The 12,926-nt window shown below is 51.7% G+C and overlaps 1 protein-coding gene and 1 long non-coding RNA gene across 6 annotated transcripts; one reads left to right on the plus strand and one right to left on the minus strand.

Moving 5' to 3' along the window:
• Nucleotides 1–687: 687 nt before the first annotated feature.
• LOC115643986 (zinc finger protein 251-like) lies at nt 688–4,633 on the minus strand. Of its 5 annotated transcripts, none has more exons than XR_003998412.1 (3): nt 3,960–4,627; nt 2,794–2,907; nt 688–1,394 (listed from the first exon to the last, which is right to left on the minus strand). XR_003998412.1 is itself a non-coding variant. In XM_030548043.1 (3 exons), the coding sequence occupies exons 1-3, from the start codon at nt 4,144–4,146 to the stop codon at nt 1,336–1,338; spliced, it is 393 nt and encodes a 130-aa protein (XP_030403903.1). In that variant the 5' UTR covers nt 4,147–4,633; the 3' UTR covers nt 688–1,335. The 5 variants fall into 5 exon arrangements, 2 of the variants coding, with proteins under 2 accessions (XP_030403903.1, XP_030403904.1); XR_003998414.1 differs by lacking the exon at nt 3,960–4,627 and adding an exon at nt 3,916–3,934; XR_003998413.1 differs by lacking the exon at nt 3,960–4,627 and adding an exon at nt 3,251–3,906.
• Nucleotides 4,634–10,671: 6,038 nt separating this feature from the next.
• LOC115643991 lies at nt 10,672–12,559 on the plus strand. The gene is made up of 3 exons (XR_003998419.1): nt 10,672–11,013; nt 11,743–11,803; nt 12,476–12,559. It is a non-coding gene; the product is annotated as an uncharacterized LOC115643991 (long non-coding RNA).
• Nucleotides 12,560–12,926: the final 367 nt, after the last annotated feature.

Consider the following 12,926-nt stretch of genomic DNA (forward strand, 5'->3'; position numbering starts at 1 on the left):
CAGTGTCTCAGAGCCTGAAATGACCCTTATTTCCCTGACACTGCTCCAGCTCTTCATCATATTTAAATATATTTTACATGAGAAAAAAGTCAACAAAATAACTGCTGTTCTGCACAATGCAGGGTAATGTGAGAACAACTGGGAATGAGACAATCTGTCCTCAAAGAGGAACTTGGTGTCTCTAACAATAACTTTGCACTGAGAGGAGGAGTATAAATGTGAATATCCAGGTTTGTTCAGACAAGGAAATGTGACGGTGGTTAGGTCAGATCAGGAGGAAATGTGCTAGATAACCCCACCCACTATCCATGGCCCATGTCTTTACTGCAAAAATAGCTGTCTTTTTACATCAGGAAAGTGAACTCAAGCTAGCTAACTCCATGGCAACCACAGTGATGAGGCCCAGGTAGATTTTATCTCAACGTAGCTAGTTGAAGACACCCCCCATCTCCCCCACTTGGGGTGATTACATTCCTGTTAGAAAGGACACACTCCCATGACTCGCGGGACAATGGAGTTGATAGAAAGGACCACAGGATCCACCCCAAAGACGGACGAGCTTCAAAAGTGGGCAACTCGTGTGGGAGCTGAGGGACCTCAATGTGCAAAAGATGCAAACAGCCTTAACACTCACTACCTGGGAACTGTCAAAAGAATTGAAGAAAAAAATCTTCTGACAGCTCTAGAGAAGGTTTTTATGAAGTTTATCTCCTTTACGGATTCTCTGGTGTTTAGAAAGGCCTGAACTACAAGTGAAGCTTTTCCCACACTCGCACCATTCGTAGGGTCTCTGCCCCGTGTGGATTCTGTAACGTGTAATAAGGGTTGAGTTCTGAGAGAAGCTTTTCCAGCACTCACTGCATTCATAGGGTTTCTCTCCCATGTGGACTCCCTGGTGAGAGATAGGGGAGGAGAAACGAGTGAAACGTTTCTTGCACTCACGGCATTCATAGGGTCTCTCTCCTCTGTGTATTTGCTGATGCCTACTAAGGGCAGAGGTACGATTGAAGCTTTTCCCACACTCACAGCATTTGTAGGGTCTCTCTTTTGTGTGGATTATCTCATGTCGAATAAGGGCTGAGTGGTAATTGAAGTTTTTCCCACACTCACTACACGTATTCTCTCGCTCTTCCGTGAGGATTCTCTCCTGGGATATAGTTTCCTTGAGGTCCCTGTGAGTTCCCTGACAATTAATAGGTTGATCCACTCTCTCCTCTGAGTGGTTTCCCTGCTCTCTCTCTGGACTGTGGTAACTTTCATCAGCTTTTCCCTGCTCACGGGGCTGGACACATTCCCTTTGGATCTTCGCAGTAATTCCCCATGTGTTTCGGCGAGCTAAGCATCTTCCTGGTGAGGATTCTGCTCCTTGCTCTCCCTCACCACCCCATCACCTGCTAGAAGTGAGGAGAAATCTCAGAATTGGGGATGGAAAGGCAGAGAGCAAACCCAAGTAAGTGCTGGAGAGACAGAAAATAAAAATCAGGGACTGAATTCCTCCAAACTCATCTCCATAGGGAAGAGTGGAGGGGATCAATTCTGCTCCACACCCAGGACTGGCCTTTAGGGTGGGCCATACACGTGCCCCACCCAAGGGGATGCCGGGCTCAGGGTTTGGATTCCCATCCGACCTGCTGCTGAGAGGCTCGCTGGGCTGATGAAAAAGGCACAGGGAGGCAGATAAGCAGCTGCGTGGGGGAGTGGGAGAGACCTGAGCTGCAGGGGGCAGTTGGACGACCAGCTGTCAGAGCCAGGTGACTGCTCCAGAGCAGAGAGGCCCCTCCTCCACCCTGCTCCACACACACAGTCCTTCACACACTCCCATCAACATACACACACTCCTTCATATCATTCCCTCAACACACACATACAGTCCCCCCAACACACACACCAGGTCTCCCTGCATCCAGGTCACCTCCCCACCTGGGCTATGCTGAGAAATCAGGAGCAGCTGCTCTCCTGCTCTCCCCTTACACAGCCTGCAGGGAAAGTGACCTGGATGTAGGAAGCCCTGACGTCGCTCCTTGCTCCCCTCTCCCAGCCCCGCAGGGCTACGTAGAGCGGAGGAAGCAGCAGTCCAGTGGGGGAGCGAGCAGCAATGCCTGCTGCTTTGTGCATCTAGGTCAGGTACCCAAGGGGGTGCAGGAGGATGCAAGGGTTAGGGGCAAAGGGGGCACACTGCAGGGGTTGAGGGCTCAGGAAGAGGCAGGTGTTGAGGTGCAGGGGGCAGGGTTTGGGGTGAAAGGGGTATGCACCACACAGGGGTTCAGGGTGCAGGAGGGAGGTGCAGGGGGTATGAGTGAAGGAGGCACAGTCCTGGGATTAGGGGCACAGGAGGGAGGGGAAGGGGTTTGGGTGAAAGGGCACAGTGCAGGGCTTAGGGGCACAGGAGGGGGCAAGTGTTGGGAGGGGCTGGAGGGGGCAGAAGTTAGGAGTGAAGGGGGAGCAGGTATTTGGAGCGAAGGGGGCACAGTGCAGGGGCTGGGGGGAAGGGAGGGTGGGGAGCCTGGTGAGCCCATGGGGGACAGAGGGAATGGGGGGGGTGCCATGCCCATGGGAGCCAGAGGCACCAAAATGCATGTTGGTGCCATTTCCCTAAGGCCAGCCCTGCCCACATCCCATCCAAACGCTCAGTCGGAAGGGAGGCAGCTCCAGCCAAGCTGTCAATCACCATCTGTAGGAAGCCAGGAGTGAGATCTGCTGGGGACTGTCCTGAGCTCACAGAGTCTGTGTGGGGAATCCCAGCTGGTTCTCTCACGCACTTACAGTTTCTGGGTTGGTTTAATGTTTCCTCACCCATCCAGGGACTTCTCAGGATCTCGCTTTCCTCTGAATCCTGGAGATCCAGGACCCACGGCTCTTCCCCTCCTTCCAGCTGGGAGATCACAGAGGGTTTGGAAACTGGAAACCCTGCTCAAGGGAAAGAAAACAAGGGAGGCAGGAGAGTACTTTGCCCACCTCTGGTATAGATGGTAACTAAACAAACCTCTGCGAACCAGGAAATGAGAAGTTAATGTAAATGCCCCCCCCTTCAATGCAACCTTAACTTTGCCCCCAACTCTTAACCCTGCAGCTGGCAAGAATCACTGAGGATGGTTCTGTGTGGGCCATGCAAAGGTTAACAAACTGCCACAGGGACTCAGGTATTCAGCTCAATGCAGCGGTAACGGGATGAATTCTATGATCTGTGGTATAAAGGACGTCAGAGTACATGAGCTAATAATAGTCACATCTGGCCTTCAAAGCTACGAACCTATAATTGATCCGAGGAAAGACTAAGAGAACATGTCACTGTCTGTGCTGTGTTCACAGATGGGAATCCCAGCATCTATCCGCATGCCTCCAGCTGCGTGCACTGGGCCAGCTGTAGCTGTGACTGGCTGATGGAGGGATGGGTTGGAGCAGCTGGGCAGAGCTGTGCCTGTGCTACGCAGAGAGGCGCATGTGAAACTAGGGGGGCCAATTCTGCCTCATTTCCATGCTGAGTGTTGTAGGCTTTGTCAGCAAAGGTGCCCAAGGGTGTGTTTTTGCCATGGGGATTGTCAGCACCCTGGTGGCGTATGTTCGAGTGACCTGTGGGGCTTAGTGAGGGGTAAGTGAAGGCAGTGACTCACAAGGAAAACTCAGGTTGAGGGCAAAGGGGTGGTAACACTTTGCAAGTCTCAGCTGGTCTGTGTGCAGGAGGTTCAGTACTGGAGAGCAGCCCAGGGGGAGGAAGCTTCTGTTTGCTATGATGGAAATGAACCCAATTATCTTAGCAAAGGGAAGTTGTGAGACTTTCTGCTGGACTGCTCTGTTCCCAGAGCGCTCTGTAACAGGGGAGGGGAGAGGGCTAGTGTGTGTGTCACTGGCATGTCGGGGTGCTGCTGAAACCAGACAGAGCAGAGGTGGCATTGTGGGAGTGGCGTGACCCTTAACTTTTCATTTCCCCTTCTAAGAACCGAGGGGACGGGAATCCTTACCCAGTGAGGTCACATTCTCATACTTCTCCTGCATGATGTCTCTGTAAAGGGCTCTCCGAGTGGGGTCCAGCTGAGCCCCCTCTTCCCTGTTGAAATACACAGCCACCTCCTCAAAGGTCACCGGCCCTGAAAGAGCAAGAGTCCAACACTCAGTACCTGCTGCCCCACTCACAGCCCCACTATTCATGGGGGAAAGCAGCCAATCAAATGGAAGCTCTGAGAGAGAAACAGTCGGCAGAGTCCTATCCCCACACTGCTGAGAGCAGCCGGGGCACCACGGTGAGAGAACAAAGAGAGACCCCTTGTCTCTGCCTGCAGATCCATCACACACCTACTAGCCAGGGGCTGATACAACCCCATGGTAGGAACCCAACACCCTCCCCACTGCCAGCAGCTGGATGTGAGGGGCTGGGACATCTTCCCTACACCTCCCTGGTGGGTGCCCCCTTTCCATGTCACACCAGCCCCTGGCTAGCAGGCTGAGGGCTCAGCACTGGAAGTCTGGTCAGTTTTCCCAGCCCTGCCCAGGGGGTTGGTTTGTCTGTTTCCTGTTTCACAAATTAGGGAATTTTCTTCCCCAACACCCAAGTGTTTGTTCTGAGGATCCAGGCCCATGTTAACAAGTCCCAGCAGGTTTGTCACACTCTGTCCCCCTCTCTTTCCTCACCCAGGGTATTCCCTGCCCCCTCCAGCCCTAACTCCATGTAACGACGGAAACAGTGACCGCTCCAGATTCCCGACTTTGGCTGCACCGAGCATGCGCAGATGAACTGAGCATGCGCAATAACCTTTGCTGTCGCCGCTGCCCTCTCTGCCCTCACTTCTGCGTACGATTTGCTGCCTCCTCTTTGGGGGGGTTTAAAAGCACCAAGGGGGGCAAATCGCAGCGGGGGGACTGCCAGGGTCTGAGCAGGGGGCAAAAATTTACTGGCCAGGGGGGATCAAACTGCTGTAGGTAGCGGCGGGAGGGGGCTGAAGGGGGAAAATCGGGGGTGGGGGTGGTAGCCGGGGTTAAGCCCGCGGGGGGGGGAGACGCTGCCAGACCCTGTGCGAGGACAAACCCCCCGTTTAGGGAGGGGAGGGGGGGAAACAGCGACCCCTGGGGATGAGCCATCCGCTGTGCTCGGAAATCTGGGGGTGTCGGGGTTGTGGGGGGGGGCAGAGGCTGTTTTCGTTCTGCTCCCAGGACGCTGCATGTCAGCCCCGGAGCAGGGGGCGGGTTCCTGGGGCTGGGTCTTAAAGGCACAGACCTCCCAATTCCTACATTGTCAAAGCTTAGACACCGCAGCTCCTCTTTGTCTCACACAAGTGTTGCAGGGCTGTTACTGCTCCAGCCAGGAGGCTGAATGCGGTGAAATATAGTACAGACCCCCCCTCCCTCCCTCAAACTCCGCCTCTCACGCTTTGACTTTGTAAAAGTGTCTCTGTCACTTTCTATGTCTATATGAAATCACTGCAGCTTCTTTCTCTTATACAACGTGCTGAGTTGCTAACTCCCTCCCAGAGCCCACGTGTCTGCACCCCCTGCTATACCCCAGGTCAGAGCCTGCCCCCCTCACTCAAGCACCCAGCCCAGTACAAGGGCACTGTTTACAACCCGGGAGCTCCGAGACTGGCACTGTCCAGCCCAGCCCTGTGCTGCCATCCTGCTTCTTCCCCTTCGGTGTGGGCCCATGCTGCACCATGCTACCCCCCTGCCCAACACCCCTCTGGTTCCCTACGCCCAGTGCCACACCACCCAGAGGCCCCTCCACACACTCCTGCCCAGCACCCTTTGACTCCCTACGCCCAGTACCACACCACCCAGAGACCCCCCCACACACTCCTGCCCAACACCCCTCTGGTTCCCTACGCCCAGTGCCACACCACCCAGAGACCCCTCCACACACTCCTGCCCAGCACCCCTCTGACTCCCTACGCCCAGTGCCACACCACCCAGAGACCCCCACACACACACCTCTGCCCAGCACCCCTCTGACTCCCTACGCCCAGTGCCACACCACCCAGAGACCCCCACACACACACCTCTGCCCAGCACCCCTCTGACTCCCTACGCCCAGTACCACACCACCCAGAGACCCCCCCACACTCCTGCCCAGCACCCCTCTGACTACCTACACCCAGTGCCACACCACCCAGAGACCCCCACACACACACCCCTGCCCAGCACCCCTCTGACTCCCTACGCCCAGTGCCACACCATCCAGAGACCCCCACACACACACCCCTGCCCAGCACCCCTCTGGTTCCCTACACCCAGTGCCACACCACCTAGAGACCCCACACACACACTCCTGCCCAGCACCCCTCTGGCTCCCTACGCCCAGTGCCACACTACCCAGAGACCCCCCCACAGCCCTGCCCAGCACCTCTCTGGCTCCCTACGCCTAGTGCCACACCACCCAGAGACCCCTCCACACACACCTGCCCAGCACCCCTCTGGCTCCCTAAGCCCAGTGCCACTCCACCCAGAGACCCCCCCACACTCCTGCCCAGCACCCCTCTGGTTCCCTACACCCAGTGCCACACCACCCAGAGACCCCCCACACACACACCCCTGCCCAGCACCCCTCTGACTCCCTACGCCCAGTGCCACACCATCCAGAGACCCCCCCACACACACCCCTGCCCAGCACCCCTCTGGTTCCCTACGCCCAGTGCCACACCACCCAGAGACCTCCACAACCCCCCGTGCCCAGTGCCCTCCCAGATCACTTCCCCACCTACTCAGAACCCCCCAACAGATCCTCTTACTGCCCAGTCACCCCCTAGCTGAAGACCCCCCACAGCCCTTCCACAACTGGGCCCCCCCACAGATCCCCTCACTGCCCCACCACCACAACTGCACAGTGCCCCGCACAGACACCCCACACTTCCCAGTGCCCCAACACACACAGATCTCCCCACGCCCCCACTGCCCAGCATCCCCCCAGTCCCACTAGAGACCTACCCTCCCACATGCAGTGGTGAGCTGAAGCCAGTTCCCACAGCTCCAAGAACCGGTTGCTAAAATCAGACCTCCGTGGAGAACCGGTTATTAAAGGGCCAGGCAGTGGGCAAAGAACTCCAGTCCGCAGGCTGGACCCAGGACCGGCACTAGTGTTTTTAGCGCCCTAGGCGCACGGCCATTTTGCCATCCCGCGCGCTGATCCGCGGCTCCACTGGAGCTGCTGCAGGCATGCCTGCGGGAGGTCCATTGGAGCCTCGGGAGCAGCGGACTGTCCGCAGGAATGTCTGCTGCAGGTCCACCGGAGCCGCCTGCCACCCCACCCCTGGCAAAATGCTGCCCCCCAATAATCCTGGCGCCCTAGACGATTGCCTAGGCCACCTAAATGGAAGCGCCGGCCCTGGCTGGACCATCCTGTTGCTCCCAGGATTCCCAGCTGGGGAGGCTGAGGCTCCCCTGGCCCTTGCCCCGTTTCCCCCCGCTGCAGCGTGTTCAGCCACCGACATCAGCTTGGCAGCTCAGCTGAGCTTCAGAGTGTTGTCCTGCTGCCGCTTTTTGAGGGGCCTGGCAAGGTGGCGGGGGTGTGTGTGTCCTGCTGCCAGCTCCAGGGCTGGCTAGAGGAGAGGGGAGGGGGCAAGCGGGGCAATTGGCCCGGGCCCTGGAGGGGCCCCCAGCCCCACCAGTATGTCTCCCGCAGCCCCAGCTCCCCACTCTTAAATCAGAACTTTTTATAGTGAACTGGTTGTTAAGATTTTGGCAGCTCATCACTGGCCACACCCTAACCCCCAGCCACAATAGCCAGCCCTGATGGGAGGTGACTGTTTCTGCCAGGCTGAGCTGGCAGCGCAGCCAGAGCTGGTACTGGGGTAGGAAAACTCTGGCCCCTTGGGAGTGGTGCAATCAGCCGGGCTGGAGCACAGCCTACCCAGGCCAAGCTCCCTCAGGACCCAGTTCAGCCTCTCCCCACCCCCTACTGTCCCCTGTGACTGGCCGAGACTGGCCCAGCCTCTGCACCAGTCCCAGGTGGCTCTTCCCCCGGGGAGGCAGGTGGGGCCCCACAGGTCCCAGGCAGTGGAGACAGCTCAGAGCTGGAGCATTGCTGGGGAGCAGGGCAGATCCCTGAGACATGACTCCCGAGATCCCACCCAGCCCACCCACACCCATTGGCCCCGTGGCCACCAGCCTTGCCAAGTGCTCGAGTGCGCGCTCGCGCGCACACACACACACACACACACGCACACACTTCTCTCTCCCTGCTTTCCTATCACTAGTTATGTTACTACAGGATGAAATGTAGACATCCCATAAAATAGCTAGTTCCAGACTGTTCTTCATACCTCAGATCACTGAAATGCAGCTTGGCATTTGAGATACTGTATGACTGTAGTACAGTTTGCGACATCACAGAAACCTTCCTCTCTCCAAGTTTACACCTCACCACACCCTTTAGCAATAACGTAACCATTAAACAGGTTCTGAATCAGTCATCTTTCTTCCCAATTTAGTTTTAACAAAAATGCTGCAACATAAGTAGCTATGGGAGATGGCAGTGCAACTACTAGGTATCAATGGGGGAAAAGTGTGCGAGTAATGTCCTGGATATACTGGCATGGCTGGCTTTAGGCCAATTCAACCAATTCCCCTGAATCAGGCCCTGCCCCGGTTCGGTGTACTGGCAAGAGCGAGTGCGCTGTACTGGGGTGGTCCGGCTTCCCCAGGGGGCAATTTAAAGGGCTTGGGGCTCCCAGCAGGGGCTGGAGCGAGCCCTGCATCCCCTGCCCTATCTCCAGCCAACCATCCCCTGCCCTGTCTCCAGGCAACCCCTGCCACACACCCTTGCCTGAAGCCAGCCAGTCCTGCACTCCTCTGTCTCCAGCCCTGCCAACCCATGCCTCAGCCTCCTGTGGCCCTGCCTGAAGCCAGCCAGCCCATCCCACCCCACACATACCTATCTCCAGCCATCCCCACACCCCTTGCCCTGCCTGCAGCCAGACCCTTCCTCCAGTCAGACCCTGCCCTGCCTCCAGCCAGCCCCATGTCCACTGCTGCCCTGCAGTTCCCAGGGTAGTAACCCTGCACACCTGCTTCAATGAGGGGGCAAGGAGCAGCTGGGACCCACACCTGTGTACACCCTAGGGTAACCAGACAGCAAGTATGAGAAATCGGGATGGGGCGGAGGGTAATAGGATCCTACATAAGAAATAGATCGGAAAATTGGGACTGTCTGTCCCTATAAAATCAGGACATCTGGTCACCCTAGTACACCCCCATGGAGTGGCGGGGACCCACACATGTGAAACAGAGCTCATTTCTAGTTCAGACCCATCTGTTTAAAAAAGAAGTTTAGGTAGGGTTAACATAAATCTCTATTTTCCCAGATATGTCAGGCTTTTTGGGTCTTAAATCGCCATCCAGTAAAATACGGACGTACGGTAACCTTATTGGTACAAAAAATACATACTGTGGCACATCTCTTAAATCAGAACTTGTTATAGGGAACCGGTTGCTAAGAAATGAATGGCTTTATTTTACACTTTTTTTTTTTAGTCATCCATGACGGAGCCCCACCAAAAATGTTCAAATTGGGCCCTGCACTTCCTAAAGCCAGCCCTGAACACCGCCCTAGTGTGGGGGTGAGAGCGCCTCCGGGATCCTGACATCCCAGCACTTTACACACCTTCCTGGAGCCTCCCAACCTCTCTTTTACACAGTTCATTATTATACCTTGTCTTACAAACACCAAACACCATTACATGTGCACAAAGATAAATAATTCCCCTCCCCCCGATATATAAAGAGCTGTGCTTCTGCATATAGTATCTATCTTGGATGAACATTGAGCTCCCAGCTCTTCAGGAATCAGTAAAGAGTCAGCTTCCAAGCCACATGTTGAATCCTATTGTAAACAATATGGGCAACGCATGAGGCATTCTGAAGCAAGAGATAACTGGTAAAGTTTAAAGAAGATGCAGAAAAAAAGCTTTTCTTATGTTTTGTTTATGTTGGATTTATTGTATTATGAATAGTAAGTATTGAATATAAAAATTTGGTAGTAGGGTATACAATGTTATAAGAAGAGATTATGCTATTACCATTTTCCAGTCTATTTGAACAGTAGTATTTTGAATTAGTGATACTTCACAGAGACAGAAAGAAGAAAGCTGACTTTAGAGAACAATTATTAACCAGATTCTTGGTTATTCACCAGCCACTTTGCTCCTGTCCATGTCACAAAGCACCATAAACCCAGTATAGTCTGGACAAGAGAATATTCACCTCAAATTGGCATCTACTACACTCCCTGCCCCTGTCCCCCCATTCCCAGTCACCACGAATCAGGATATAGCTGAGTGAAAAGGTGGCATGGCTGAAACATTTATCAGGCAATTGAAAACTAGTATAGAGTACAATAGTCCTGAGAACATCGCTTAATTCTGAGCACTGTGTTTGCAACGTGATGCAGGATGGGCCTGTTGCCATGGCACCATTGGCACCATTGTAAACTCAGTACTGACCTCAAGCCCCCACCCATAGCAAAACGCCCTTGGACCTTTTCTGGATCCCACCAAAAAATATTAAAATCTGCTGCCCCAGTGCTACTTTATTTCTACAGGAGACATGATACAGTGAAATAATTTCCCTACATTCCATCAACCTCTGGATCACACATTTTCAGTATTTAAAAGACTCTTTCATATTTATTTGTCTATGTGAAGTCTCACAACAGTTCACAAATTTTAGAATTGCCTTTTGCTGCATTTATCTTGCCTGTGAACTCAGCTCTTACAGTCCTATTTTCACATGTCATTGCTTGTGTATAGAAACTGATTCACAAATATTCAGTAAGTTTATTATATGGTGTCATCTTAGAACCTTCCCAAGTGCAAAAATCTTCTGCAACAATGAAGGCTTGGGCTGATGACCAGTGGCTGCAGAACTTTTGGATGGTCCACATTTCTGCATCTTTGTGCAAAACTCACCAAAATAAAAGCTGCACTGACAGTGGAGAAGAAAAAACAACTGTACTACGGGGATCTGCAACACCAGATTATTATTGGTCAATCACTGCTCTCTCTCCTAAACTAAGATGAAATGGATTTCTTTAATGTAAGTAGTCACAACATATGGTTAAATATTTTATGATCAATATCCTGTTAAGAACTCAGCAGTCACAGATAATACCTGTCTTCTTTGGTAACTAGTATCCTGTCTGTTCCCCAAAACCAAAAGTGATCAGACAAAAAACTTGCATGGAGCATTCAATGGAGGTGTGAGACATACCTGCATACCTACAACCATGGTGACAAGCTTGAGGAAACTCCCCTACCCTCATTCACACCCACCTTAGCATTTAGACAAATTCTAGTGTTGAAACTCTGATTGATATCTGACTGATATCCAAAATACTGAAGCAGACACATTTCATTGTCAGCCCCCTGAATGAACATCGCCCATAGTAAGAAGTGATCAGCTCCTACTATCTAGCCTAAAGAAATTCCTCCAGTCATCGGTTTACCCATAAACAAATCTACTGTTCTCCCTTCAACCAATTCAACCTATTGCATATTTTCTCTACAAAACCATTTGCTCACTCTTAAGTGAGAATTCTTATGCATGCATACACACAAATTCTGCCTGAGTTAGAATCAGAGAATAGAATCATTGACTATCAGGGTTGGAAGGGACCTCAGGAGGCTTCTAGTCCAACCCCCTGCTCAAAGCAGGACCAATCCCAACTAAATCATCCCAGCCAGGGCTTTGTCAAGCCTGATCTTAAAAACCTCTAAGGAAGGAGATTCCACCACTTCCTTAGGTAACCACATCTATTCCTGACAGATTCAAGACTGTGAGCTAAGATCATCAGTGAAGACTCAGGAGTTCAAGCTTCCTGGAGTGGGTGAGTTTCCTCATTTTCTCTCTCTGTTTCCTTTTCTAACTCAGTTATTAAACTGTAAAAATGTAACTTACTTTGTTTAGGCTCTCCTTGTGATGTAAAGATGGGGATAGGGACATGCTACATCTGGGACAAATAAAGGTGTCAGCTTGAAAGTGCTGTTTGACTCATTCCATTGGGCACACAATGAGTACATTGCTCGAGTTACACAACCACCCCTCTCCAGAACAGTAGAATTATCAGGGGGAGAACCCAGACAAGTAAGCCCAATAAATGAGCATACCCCAAGTAATGGGCAAATCTGGTAAAAGTACAGAAATACTAAAGGTATTCCTGGCTAACTGCCTGAATAATACAGAATATTTACAATAACTGTATAATCATTTCTTAAATGGTTTGCATGCCTGTAATCATGGTGATTTCTTTATTGCTCCTAATTTCTATATTGTTTATCTGTGTGGTGTCTGTTTGTTTTTCTTTACTTTCTTAGGCTGATATATAAGTAATTTTGCTGTGTGTAAAACAATTTAGATGATGCAATCTAATTTCTTAGATAATCAAGTAACATTATGTTAGGATTGGTTAGTTTAATTATATTAAAACGATTGATTAAAGACATTGCTGAGAATGAGGTGATACTGATATGTGTATGTTATAGGGGTTTCTCTATTTCAGATTCTTCAGATTTCCAGACAACGATTTTCTCCAAAAAAGTTGCACCAAGCAAAAAATTACCTCAATACACATAATGGCAAGTAAGTAGAATTTTTCCATGTGTTCCCATGGCGGGGAGGGCGAGCTCAGTGTTTTGAGCATTGGCCTGCTAAAGCCAGGGTTGTGAGCCTAATCCTTAAGGGGACCATTTATGGATCATGGTCAAAAAAAAAAAACCACAAGGCCAAAAAAAACTGTCCGGGACAGTACTTGGTCCTGATAGTTAAGGCAGGGGATTGGACTCAATGACCTAGTTCTGTGACATAAGTATATCCCCATATATTATTATAGATTACATATTTTTTCAAAACCCATTATCTTCAAGCAACTCTGCTTGTTTTTTTTATTGACATTTTTTTGCTGCTACATTTACTGTCCTGAGTCACTAGGTCTATACATTGTTACAATTTTG

Source organism: Gopherus evgoodei, unplaced genomic scaffold (assembly GCF_007399415.2).
Source record: "Gopherus evgoodei ecotype Sinaloan lineage unplaced genomic scaffold, rGopEvg1_v1.p scaffold_81_arrow_ctg1, whole genome shotgun sequence".
Lineage (NCBI taxonomy): Eukaryota > Metazoa > Chordata > Testudines > Testudinidae > Gopherus > Gopherus evgoodei.

Bases quoted from the DNA above. Each gene is read 5' to 3' on its own strand.
- LOC115643986 (XM_030548043.1), bottom strand. From the start codon at position 4,146: ATGAATAGTGGGGCTGTGAGTGGGGCAGCAGGTACTGAGTGTTGGACT. The intron at 2,911-3,959 runs GTAAGGATTCCC...CTTTCCCTTGAG, and splicing joins TGAGAATGTGACCTCACTGG to CAGGGTTTCCAGTTTCCAAA. The intron at 1,395-2,763 runs GTAAGTGCGTGA...CCTCACTTCTAG, and splicing joins ATTAAACCAACCCAGAAACT to CAGGTGATGGGGTGGTGAGG.